The sequence below is a fragment of the Falco naumanni genome, chromosome 5, assembly GCF_017639655.2.
Source record: "Falco naumanni isolate bFalNau1 chromosome 5, bFalNau1.pat, whole genome shotgun sequence".
Taxonomy (NCBI): Eukaryota; Metazoa; Chordata; class Aves; order Falconiformes; family Falconidae; genus Falco; species Falco naumanni.
In genome coordinates this window covers 28,103,679-28,115,878 of record NC_054058.1, presented here as the reverse complement: position 1 = coordinate 28,115,878, position 12,200 = coordinate 28,103,679, and the positions used below count along the sequence as shown (strand labels likewise).

General features: G+C 41.3%; 1 protein-coding gene across 1 annotated transcript in view; it reads left to right on the top strand.

The window, feature by feature from the left end:
* The window catches only part of AGK (acylglycerol kinase), a 38,646-nt gene that overhangs the window by 25,329 nt on the left and 1,117 nt on the right, over positions 1 to 12,200 (top strand). Inside the window, exons 10-14 of the mRNA XM_040594343.1 lie at positions 397 to 454; positions 2,956 to 3,103; positions 4,203 to 4,300; positions 6,518 to 6,588; positions 11,077 to 11,161. Coding sequence (XP_040450277.1) covers positions 397 to 454; positions 2,956 to 3,103; positions 4,203 to 4,300; positions 6,518 to 6,588; positions 11,077 to 11,161 — 460 coding nt within the window. The remainder of the gene's footprint in view (positions 1 to 396; positions 455 to 2,955; positions 3,104 to 4,202; positions 4,301 to 6,517; positions 6,589 to 11,076; positions 11,162 to 12,200) is intronic.

The following is a 12,200-nucleotide window of genomic DNA, read 5'->3' as shown; positions in this document are numbered from 1 at the left end:
GTTCTTTTGTCATTGAAGCTGTTGGTTTTTGTTTGTTTCCTCCAACCTCATCCTTTATTGCATATTGTGGAGATGCATCCTACCAACTGTTAGGCCACAGACTTTTAAATCATTCCCAGTTGTGTCACATAACTAGGTAAATTTCTGCTAGTGAGATGTCACGCTGCCTGTAGTGAAGATTATATACTGCATTTTGGTGTTCTGTAACTCAGGAAAGGGATGTCACTGCTAAGCTGCTGGTGATGTGTAGAAATGATCTTGCAGTATCACAGAGCTAAAGGTTGTAGGGGAGCACTAACTTCAGTGGCAAACAAGTCTGAATTCATACAAGATTTCTCCCTTTCCCAGTATCAACCCCAAGATATCTAAGAAGTTCTGTTTGTGTTCTTTTTTCAGGTACTGGTACCTTGGGCCTCTGAAAACCAAAGCAGCTCACTTCTTCAGTACATTTAAGGTAAAGGGTAATTGTGAGCAAAGTGGGTTTGTAGTTGGGAAATGAAAAGGCTGACTATGCTTTGTATAATTTATCTGCAAGTTTTTGTGAAGGATTCTGGTAAAAATAAAAAATTGGAGTGAAGGTCGACTTGTTAATAAACCTACCACTTGATAGACTTACCTTCCGAAGAGATGAAGGGAGGAGGAATACTTTAAAAAAATAATTTTTTAACGAGGATCTGTTGCTGCAAGATCACCAGGGGGAGCCAGTAACCACTTTGAAAGGAGAGCAGTAGTGATGATGAAGGTAAACACTGAAGTGCTCTGTCACCTTTTCTCAACAGTTTTTCTAATATAACATTTCATTCTGATTTACTCATCTGACGGAAGTGTCTATAATTAGACTGCTCATGCACGTTGATAATCAGCCTTCCGTGTGTAGTAAATTGCACATGAAGATTAATAGCTTATATCTCACCTTAAATTTCTCTGTTGCTTAAAATTGATCCTGGAAAGATTAAAATTTGACCTGCATGAAAGGTGAGGTATTTTCATTCACATGCTTTTCCAGTTCTCTGAATGCATAAGTAGCCTCATGAAAGGCTGTGGAAATATCCAGGAGCTGGTACGGTGGGTCAGATAGTGCAGTCCAGCCATGCCATCTGTGATAGTGCCAAAGCTTCCTTTATAGGAAGCTCCTGTAAAAGGGAGTTAAATTGTAATGTGTCTGTGAAAGGTTTTATTTTATTTTATTTTGGTTGAAGCTGTTGGTTTTTGTTTGTTTCCTCCAACCTCATCCTTTATTGCATATTGTGGAGATGCATCCTACCAACTGTTAGGCCACAGACTTTTAAATCATTCCCAGTTGTGTCACATAACTAGGTAAATTTCTGCTACTGAGATGTCACACCACCCACCCCCATCCCCAGGATTATTATTCTGTATGCTGGCATTCTAGGTAGAAACCTGTTCTTCACTTCTCTCCAGCCCCTTTAGCCCCTTTCTCACTTTTATTGAGTCCTTAGCCTCAGTTAGTGGCAGTGATGGTGGATTTCATTGGTGAGCTATTCATTGTACATTTAAAAGATCTGTTTAACCTGCTGAAAGTTAAAGAGAAGTGCCCACTTTTTCTGCTATTAAGATAGTAGAGTTTCTGCCTCGTCTCCCCTAATTGTGGTATTTGTTGCTTTATGTGCCGCTTATGTTACCATTTTGTTAATTTCTATAAGAAATGGCTCCAGCATTTTGAGCTTAATCTTTTCCTGGCTTGTCTTTGCTACTGTGCACTTAATCTTTTCCGGTTTTGCTGTAGTTGTCCTTTGAAGCAGGATGACCTGTAGCTGTAAAAAGTGTAAGGGGGAAGAGCTCACCTCTGATATTAGCAGGGACATTGTCATGAGTGTTATCATCTCTTCTAAAATATACAGGCTTAAATAATCACGGCATTACTGCTTTTCCTTTTAATCATTAATACTTATTGTTTGTATTGCCCTTACTGGTACAACCTCTGTTTTTCCTGTTTATTATGTAAGTATGATAACGGAGTCTTTCCTTGCTCGCAGAGGTGTGAGGTGAATTAGCTTAACCACCTGTGCTATATGACCTAAAACTACTTCTAAAGTTTTGTGCATAGAAAAATAATTGCATTTAGTACATGTGGCCTCTTGGCTGGATTGTTTTAGTATATACATTTAAAAAGCAATCATATAGGACTTATGAAGGGAATAATATTTTGAGCATTTCAGAACTTAATTTTAAAACAAAATGAGAGGAAATAAACTTTGTCAGCTTCTGAAAGTATTTCAGGAGCTAAGGTTCTTCTGTAGCCCATCAGTTTCTGGCACTGAAATCTGAAATATCATTGAGAATAATGTGTTACTTTTTTTTTTTCTTTTTTCCCCTCAGATGCTTAATAAAGCTCACCTGACTTGCCTTAAGACCTGTTGTATTGCTGTCTATAAGCAGCTGACTATAAGGTCAGATCTTGATTGTTTGAGTTGTTGGAGAACAAAGGCCTGCTGGGTTTTAGTGCCCCTTGGCTGCACGCAGCACTGTAGTCTTTGTTTGCACTAGACCCTGCTGTGCAGTTGCTCTTTGAGGTTGTCTTTGTGCCATGCAGAAACCAATTATGCTTTCAAACATTAATGTTGACCTTGCTGGTTTTGGTTGTTCCCTCCAGCAAGAAGCAGCTGTATCACCCTGCCACACAGCAACAGCAAAGAAAACATCCCCCTCTATAAGCAGAGGGGGAGATACCTCACTCCTATAGGGGGAAGGAGTAGGTTAATAGACTTGGGAACCGTGGGTAATCTTTTTCAAGCTGCAAAAGCGTTCGCTCTCATACGAATCTGGAGGCTGGAGAATCATGAAATAGGCCGAGCTGATGGTGGGATCTGGGTAGCTCTGCAGGAGTACTTGGGAGCACAGAATAAATAGGCTAAAGAGCTAAACAGAATAAACAGGTAGGTGCTAAACGAAAGGCCCTTTATCTTCTGTCTTTCCTTTCCATGTAAATCCAAGGAATGGCCTCAGAAGCATCAGGCTGCTCTCATGTATCTGGGTCCAACCGAGAGACCTCCAGAAGAGCCAGAGGAGAAACCTTCCAGACCTCCTTTGTATGTGAGGCTTTACAGACGACTTCGGTTATACTGGTCATCTCCTCCAAAAGGTGTGTGTGTTTTGGCATAAACTCACAGGCAGGCTTTACTCCTCTAATAGGTCAGAGGGGAGTGTTTTTCTGCTTTACTTCTCTGCTCTCTCATTTTTATGTTATTATTACTTACCTATTAAAACTGTGACTTTGTCAAGATAGTTACCGTGGTATTGGCCAGAAGAGGAGCAGTGTAGTCCTGCCAGTGTTTGTGGTCTTATAAACAAAAGTGCATTTGTAAAGAATCCAGGGCATTCCCTGGGGTCACAGTTGCTTGCCGTTGCTATGGAAGCCTCCGCAGGTGATACTTGGCACTTATGGGTGAGCTTCTTGAAATCTTCCTCCTGCAGAATGGCTTCTTAGTGAGCTGGGGAGAGAGAAGCAGCCCTTGTTTTGCAGGATGGGGGGAGCTGCTGACACAGAGCAACAAATGTTACTTAAAATAGAACGATAAAACTTGGGCCATGCAGAAGCCTTAGGTTTCTCTTAGTACATTAAATTTCTTTGTGTCCCATAAATTTTCTTCGCTGTACTCTGTGAGCCTCTCTTAGGTTGGCTTGTTAGCTCGGCAGTGCATGTGGCAGACTCCAGAAGGAAGGGGAGTGTGTATTTTGCGCAGTCTGGTGTTATGCAAAGCACTTCTCATTCCTTCTTGGCTAGCAGAGGTGATTTAGACAGAAACACGAACTATATGAGAACTGGACTGTGGAGTTTCCTTCTATAGAAAATACGTGTTACCACAGCATCCTGAAGATTAGATTCCTGGTTTTTTGGTAGCAGTGCTTCGTATGTTTTCTGAATGTTCCTGTAATACATCAATCAAGGAGATCTGTTAATCCTTGGCCGTGAGGACTCACAGGGCTGCCATGTAATGTACTTGATAGTCTTTCCTGCTACTGTGTGAGTGCTGGTGGTATTTTTTTTTCTTCCCTTCAGTACTGCCAAACTCTCTTTTCCTTTCTTAAGATTTTGATCTTTGAAAGAAACAAAGCTAGTGATCGCAATGGGTCAGAGTGATATTTGTGGCTGGCATTGACGTTTTGTGCTTCATAGTAGTGCAAAGATGATCTGTGTAATTAAATTCCACTTAATGGTATGTTCTCTTCTTGATTTGCAGAAATCCCTGAGGATGTAACCCCAAAAGACTGGGAAGAATTGATGCTATCCACCATTGAGCTTTCCATTGCAACTCGCAACAGGCAGCTTGATCTGACAGTAAGACTGTAGTATAACTGGATTCCAAATGCTGCCTGCCCACACAGTTTTCCTTTCTTGCTAAACTCCCTTGCGTCTATATAAATAAAACTTACTACTACATGGGCAAGGAGGGGCCCATGACTGAATCCAGAAATGGGCAAATTTCAGAGACAGTGCAAAAGCACTGAAGACCCACATAAAACTGGGATGCAGTGGGATTTTATGCAATGAGAAGGTTTCACTAGCCAAACAGAAGTTTTAGGATTGCTCAGGAGAAAACAAAGCATCAAAACAGGTGCCCCTTTCCTTCTTGACCTGTGGGATTCTGAGTGATTCTGTTTTATCAGCTGGTGCTGGAAGGAAGCTGAGCCTGAATATCTGGAATTGTGGCTTTTTCTTTCAGTTTGCAGAGCAGAGAGCAAAAAAGAACTGGGACTAGAGAAAGAACGAGGGCTACAGTGAGTTGAAGGACAGGAAATGCAGGTGGTTGTGGAAAAGTAGAACCAAGAGAGCAAGGGAACTGTTCCTGTCATAACCTTCTTGGCATGCTCATGCTGTTCATTTGCTGGTTCAAAACCTGTCTTTAGCTTATGTCTGTGTTTTGGTGCAATTTTATTGCTGTGAAAGCTATTTGGATAGATGCCAGTCTTTAATTTTACTGGAAAATGCTAACAGTGGTCCTGTACCAGTGAGCACTCTTCATGTCTTCCTCAAGCCTGCAGGACTCCACTGCCACTACACCCAGATTAACAGGAGGTATTGAATTTACTGCAACATGTTTCGTGTTAAGAATTCAGGGTCTTTAAGAACCTGAAAATTTGTGTTATATTGATACGTTGTCTTTGTAGGATCAGACAAAAAAAAATTCAGGCAAATCTAGTCTTAAAATTTACACCTGTTTTCTCCTTAGTATGTGCCACATAAATCTTAATTTCTTCTTCATCATTGGCTTATGATTTGGACCATTAGTGTCCTAGTAATGGTAGAAGCTAGATGAAGGGTAGTATCTGGGGTTTTAGTAGTTTCTAGATGGCATTTGAACAGAACAGTTTTGGTCACTGATCTGAATTGGAGTCAGTGATGTAAAGTAAAAACAGACCTACCAAGAACTGAAAAAGTATCTCATTGCCACAGACCATGTCTTTGTGGTTTTTCTTCTCCTTTATGCCTTCAAGGTGCGCTTTAATACTGGTATTGAACAAAGAAGTGATGTAGGGTTCTCAGGTTGTCTTGCATAGCCTAGAGAAATGGACAAGTTTATGTTAGGGCAGTTGTGCTTTTGCTTCTAGATCTGGAGGTATCTTGATACTGCATCTTTTTTTCTACAAATACGGACCCCTTATAACTGCTTTTAACTCCCACTGTGGAAGCCATTGTCCTTGTAGCTATCAAAACTGAACAACAGCTCTCTTGAATCGATACCAGGGCATATCTGCTTAGTGCTGTCAGCCACTCCTGTCTTTCTGTCTCACCTCAGATTCATGCTTAGACTGCTCTATGGAAGAGAAGCCAATAAAGCCATACAGGAGCAGCTCAGACAGTGCCAAGCCTACCTCTGCAGATACAGCAAAGAAATAAAACAAGTTATACTAATAGATGCATTCATTTTTACTTTTGTCATTTTGATTGCATCTGCACTAGGACTTTTGCCAGGACAGAAATGTTTAAAAAAAAAAAGAAAAGAAAGGAATTGCATCTTAATCAAAGTTGCTTTCCCAGCAAAAGCTTTGCTGTATGCTTGGTTTAAGGGCAGGCTGTAAATAGAGAAAAAGCCAAGTAAGGAGTTTAAAGGAATGATATCAAGAACACTTTGACTTTCGCTTTATATTGTTTAAGATTCTTTTACTGTGTATTTGGTGGCCAAATGTTGCATCACTGTACTCTCGTTTAAATTCATGAAAGACCCATTGATCAGAAATCTTTGTGTGCAGCAGTAAACCCAAGTGATCTGCTATTACTGTCTTTAATAAGTGTGTGAAATGTAACAAGAAGCCAAATGTGTGAGTTATTTCACTTCTCGTGGTATTTATTGTTGAACGGTCATCAATGAGAAATTACTATCTATAATTTATAATTCGAATCTCGAGAGTGGAAAAAAGCATGAAATGCAGAAATGCATCTTCTGCCTCATTTTGTTAGACAAAGAGCTGGGCATTGTGTGAACATATTGCATTATCGTGGGTGTGGCATTTTGAAATGTTAACTGCTTGATTTCTGAATCTGTTTTTTGCATAGCGCACTGAAGACTTCATGGATATTTGCATTGAAGCAGATACTGTCAGCAAAGGACAGTTTATAAGCAGAGGGTGAGTATTGGAGGGCTGCGAAAAGATGACAGAATCTCTGTATGAGTTGGAACGCTGAGAAAGATGCTGCTTTTTTTATGTTCTTGTGCTGCAAAATTTAGAAGCAGAGACTGAAAGGACACCAGGCAGTAATACTTCATTGTTTTTAATTTATTTTTTATTAATTATATATATTATTAATGTATAAATTATTAATAATATATATTAAAAATCAGGGAATTACTGATTTTGTTCTTTAAAATTCTTCCTAATTTTCTCATTCTGGAAACCAGGCAGAGCTGTCTAGTTGGAGTTCTTCCTAGATTCTGAGTTTGCTCTACCTTCTGTCTTTTCCCCCATTGCTATTGATCAATGCTACTTGGATGATACTGTCATAACCGAGTTACAGACAGCTGTACAGACTTTTCCCCAGAATCTTTCCGCCCTTGCTGCTCAGTGGATTGGGAGGCAGGTCACAGAGCTGATATGTTTGTACTAGTGGTACCTGGAGTTTTTGAACTGATTAGGCAGGCCCTGCTTCTAAGTGAAGAGTGCTTGGCTCAGTAACTGTTGTAATTAGATCTGAGCTGGAAGAACTTCTGGAAGATGTGAATTTAAACAGGGACTTTAAGCAAATGTATTGGTGCAGCTTGTACACGGAGCAAGAAAGCTGCAGGTATGAAGCAGCAGCATGTAGAGAAGTGAACATGTGCTTCCTTTGCGCTTGGAATGTTGTCTTGTAGTGCACTTGTTCCTCCTGCTCTCACCAGACACAAATCTGAGCTGCTTCTTCGAGCTTCTCTGTGCAGTCCAACTACCAAATACATTGCAGCACCAGATTTTCCTACTAAATCCAAGAGTGCTCTTGTGCATGGGACGTTTTTATTTGCTAATACTATTTTCTAGTCTTAGGGCTCCCTCTAGTGAAATCTATGGAAAGATTTCAACGCAGTTCTACCTGCTTGTCATCACCCTAGTAATTCCTGCATGTATGTCTTGTTTATGATCTAACAGCAGCAGCGAGCCCCTTATTTGGGCAGTCTACGAGTCTCAGTAGGTATAGGATCTTCTGACCTATGCATACACGGGTAGGTCAGGTTACCACTTGCAACTACTTTTAAATTACATGAGCCATGTGGACCATAGATTGCTTGGGACTGAAATCTTTGCTTTGAAGGCCACAGAAGGAGAGGAGGAGGAGATTTTCCCATTAGCAGCAAGAGGAATCTAACCTCTTAAAGGAGGGAGACAAAGGAGATGCTGCACTGGGTTCTTGGACACTTTGCTAGCAGAAAAACTGTAGATGAATTTGTGTGATTTAAGGGAGGGGTATTTGATTGTACACCCACTGTAAAGGATGTCTCCCGTGAGGACTGGACATGTTTCACACAGTAGTATGTCACATTTTCTGTCTGCAATTACACTGTCATGCAGAAAAAGCCTCTGATGAGAGTTAACGTGCCCTGCTGGCTAGAGCTAATTAGAGGCAGTACTGAAAGCTTTGAGCTGCTGTTCAAGCAAAATTCAAAGAAACAAGCTCTTTTGATTAAATAGTGCGCAAAAGTCTGTAAGTAACAAAGAAAGAGGGCTGCATGGGGTGGAGGAACAGTGGGAGGGACTGGTTAGTCCTACAGAGAGGAATCAGAACAGAAAAAAATGTACCCTGTTTTTGCAAGGCAAAACTCAGGGTGTTCAGAGGAGGTCTTCACTGCACAATGCCCTTGCCAGCTAGGTTTGAATTCAGCCCATTATCAGAGGCTTCCCAGTGCTTAGCACCAGCAGGGTTTGTCTTTGGAAATGCGTGAAGAAGCTCTTTCTTTTTTCTTCTTTTTTAATGCATGGTTCTAAACTGCACCAGAATTTGGGGGGTTGAAAAGTTTTTTAGGGAAAATACCTTACCAGTGCAGATACCAAGGGTTTTTTACATTGAAGAGGGCACTGACACAAGCTGATCAGAACTGATGGATCACGCAGACACACAGAGGAAACCACATATCCAGCGGGAAATGACCATGCAGGCTCAGGTGGGGGTGGGTGGGGGGTGGGTGCGGGGAGCTGTCAGGGAGTGCATCAGTGCTGTAGGGCAGCTGTAGTTGGATTTCAAGGAAGGGGTAGGTCCTCTCAGGCGTATAAAAGTGCCCTCTGGCTGTGGATCAGATTTGTGTGAACAAGAGCATCTGCAGCAGGGGTAGAGCTGATGTTTAAGATAGGATGGGGGAAGAGCGGGTGGCTACACTGCAGTGCTTACTAAGAAGTGCTGGAGGGAGGGAGAATGAGGATGGGAAGTGGAGCACCGGTAATGCACATCCTGGTAGCCAGCTTAGATTCTGTGTATGAAAGTATGGAGAGCTGTCACTCCAGGGCATGAATACAGTTACCAGCTACAGTGCAGAAGACTGGGGGGGTGGGGGGGTGGGGGGGTTGGTTAGAAAGTCTTACCCTGAATCATTTAACATCGGCCACTTTTGAGAAAAAAAAAAAAACTAGATTAAATTTGTGTCTTATCTACAGTAGGTGCTGTAGATGTAATTCAGTGGTTCAATGTAATTCTCATTAACAAACAAACAAATCCCCCCTCTTCTTACATCAACACCAGATGAGATGCTCTCTGCCTGTGTTTTTGTGGTTCAGCATATGGAGTGGGATAAAACAATTTAAACTGTTGGTGTTTGGCTTTGGTCCTCCTCCTGTTTCACTTTCCAGTATTGTTTTGAGTAAGAAGCAGAATGAAGTGGAAATGATTTCTGATCCTTTTATATTGGGTCACTAGAGAAGCAATCAACTGCAAGTGGAGATGTGTGTGTTTGCTTCTACCAGCATTCTCCTTTGACTGATCTTTAGTTCCATGTCTTGTCTCTTTTGAGCTTACCTCGACCCCATAATTGCACCTATATAGAGATTCATTCACCTCTGTGTATCAAAAAAATCTTGCTCACCAGAGTGCAATATCTAGGACTTTGTATGTTAAACTTTGAGCAGATTAAACTGGGGAATTAAAGTGGGGAATCTTGATGCTTGTTTGTACAACTGTATAAACTGACAGTATTGCATGCCATCAATGATTTATAACATATATTGCCAGGAGGATGTTTTAATTCCCTCACATTCACTCATTAATCTTTTAGTATATACATATTTGATTAAAAACAAACTTTCCACAGTTAGTATTGCTTCTGTCCTTCCTGCCCTTTCCTTTTGGTATCTTAGCTTTTCTTCCTTTGTCTTTGATTATCATCTGTTTCAACCCTCTCTTCTCATGTTCTTCCTCAAACATTTTCTGTGATTTTAAGAGTTGCTTGCATTCCTCAGGGCATGGAAGTATGGGTTTGGTGTATGGGGAGCTTTTGACATGTTTTTGTGATTTCTTTTCCTGGGCAATATTTAAATACACTCTTCTTTCGTATCAATCTACAGAACAGACAGAAAGGGTGAGGACAGCTGGCATTGACTGTCAGAGCAATATCTGTGATAATTCTGCCATGCTTAAGAGCTGTGATATATTAATGCTGTAACTCTCTGCTGCCCCTTTTGCTATTTGTGTGTTGCTGTCTGTCTGGAGAGAGGCCCAAACTGAGGGGTTACTGCTTGGGGTGTGGGGTACCCTTTGTCAAAGGTCAGCCAAAAGGTTGTGTGTGTTTCCAGTCAGGAGGCCAGAGGTAGGTCACTGTACCCAAGACCTCATGCTTACTCTGAACATGTTGGGAAAAGGAATTGCAATGTGTTATTCTTTAACAGTTGGTCCAGTGACAGGACAGAAATGTAAGTCTTGAAAAAGACCACGTGGCACTTGTACCACCAGCTTTCTAGGACAGACAGCTGCCTTCTGTGTGCTCTCATTTGACATCCACAGAAGTAGGAAAGTGGCACTGCTCTAAGTGCAGTATGTAAGAATCAATCTCACAGGCACCAGAAGAGGGGGGGGTAATTGATAAAAAAGGATATATTATTTGGAGTGGGTAAAACTATGATGTTCTGGGAGTTTCTTCACAAGCGTGGTATAAAAGCAGCTGGTAAACGTCGTGCTGACTGGTGTTGATGTAAGAAGAGGGGGGATTTGTTTGTTTGTTAATGGTAATTCAGTGGTTCAATGTAATTCTATCAGCTTTTTTGGCTTAGGGCTGTTTAAATTGCTGGTAAATTATGATGGTGCATGGGATATGAGGAGGTGGTGGTCACTGCAGGAATTGTGCTGTTCAGCATGTAAGTGAGAAGTGGAAAACTGTGCTGTATGTTCAAATATACAAAACTGTATGTTCAAATATGTTCAGTGCGCCTCAGAGCAGAAGCTGGTTGGAGGCTGTCAGTGCATACTCGTATGTATTGACTGCAGCAGAAGAGGAAATGTCTTTTACTTTCTCACACTTAAACCTACAAATATTTGTATATATACATAACCTCTAAGTTTACTGAATGCAGTGATTTACCAACCCACAATGACATGTCATCCCTAAAGACAGCTGTTTCCGAGAGAAACATCTCCTTATCTTACCTCTTTTTTGATTTGAACAGAAGTCAAAAAATGCGTGATCCACATACGTGCCCTGAAGGGAGTCAGTGCATCCAGGCCAGCAGATGCATCTTGCAACTTCCAGAGGTGAGAAGCTGAGGGAGCTTGAAAACTATTATTTTATTTCCTCATACCAGTTGATGCTGCATATTAAGAAATCCCTGCTCCAAATCTGGGAGGTTGATTACACTGCCAGGGAGACACTCAGTTGCTCCGTGCAGTGCTAAGCCCCTGGCCAGGAGACGCATAATAGAATTTCCCAAGTGGTCTGTAAACAAGAGAGGGAGCTTCATCCTGCCAGTAAATAGTGGCAGACCTCTTATGTACACAGTGGTGGTGGGTGTAAAGGGTCTCTTACTTAGGTGTATTGCATGTACACACCTTCTCCTTAGTATTGAAGATGTGTACATTTTACTCTAGAAGGGATTATGCTATACAGAAGAAGATAAATATTAGAAGCTTTATGGTGACCAAGGAGGGTGAGACAAGGCAGTGGGGCTTAGATCACTACAGGAAAGTATCTCAAAACTTTGAGTAGATGAGGCTGAAAAAGAAGCCAAAATCTGTGTGTCTGCCTATGTAATTTAGATTAGTCTTTTGTTGCCTGTTAGAAAGAGGAGGCTGTTATTGCGGCCTTGAGGAGGATTATTTGTTTTTACAAAGATATGATCTATCATTCAGCAAAATAATTCTGTATTAAGGGAGAACAGAATGTGCCAAGAAGTGAAAAAATCTGTTGTTACCAAGTAAAAATCATGAATTACGATGTCGTGATTAGCCAGCATTCTAATACTTGCATCAAACTTGTATCGTGGCAATTTCTTGATTCCAGAAGCCCAGCACTCCAGAGTATTCTATGTACAGCTGAGCCATAAGTAAGGATTGTGGTATAAAATGAGCTGTTCATACTGCAGCTGCTGCTGAGATCTTCAGAGTTACGTGTGCATGGCACAAAGCAGTGCTGTTTCACTCCATGACATAGCTCTGATGAATGCAGCTCAGATGAGTCTCACCAGCTTTGAGAGAAGCGGGGCATGTTGATCCAGGTGGACTGCTGTACCTCTTAACTTCCAGAACCTATACTATTTTCTCTAATCTGTGCTGTTCTGGTATACAGGTTCACTTG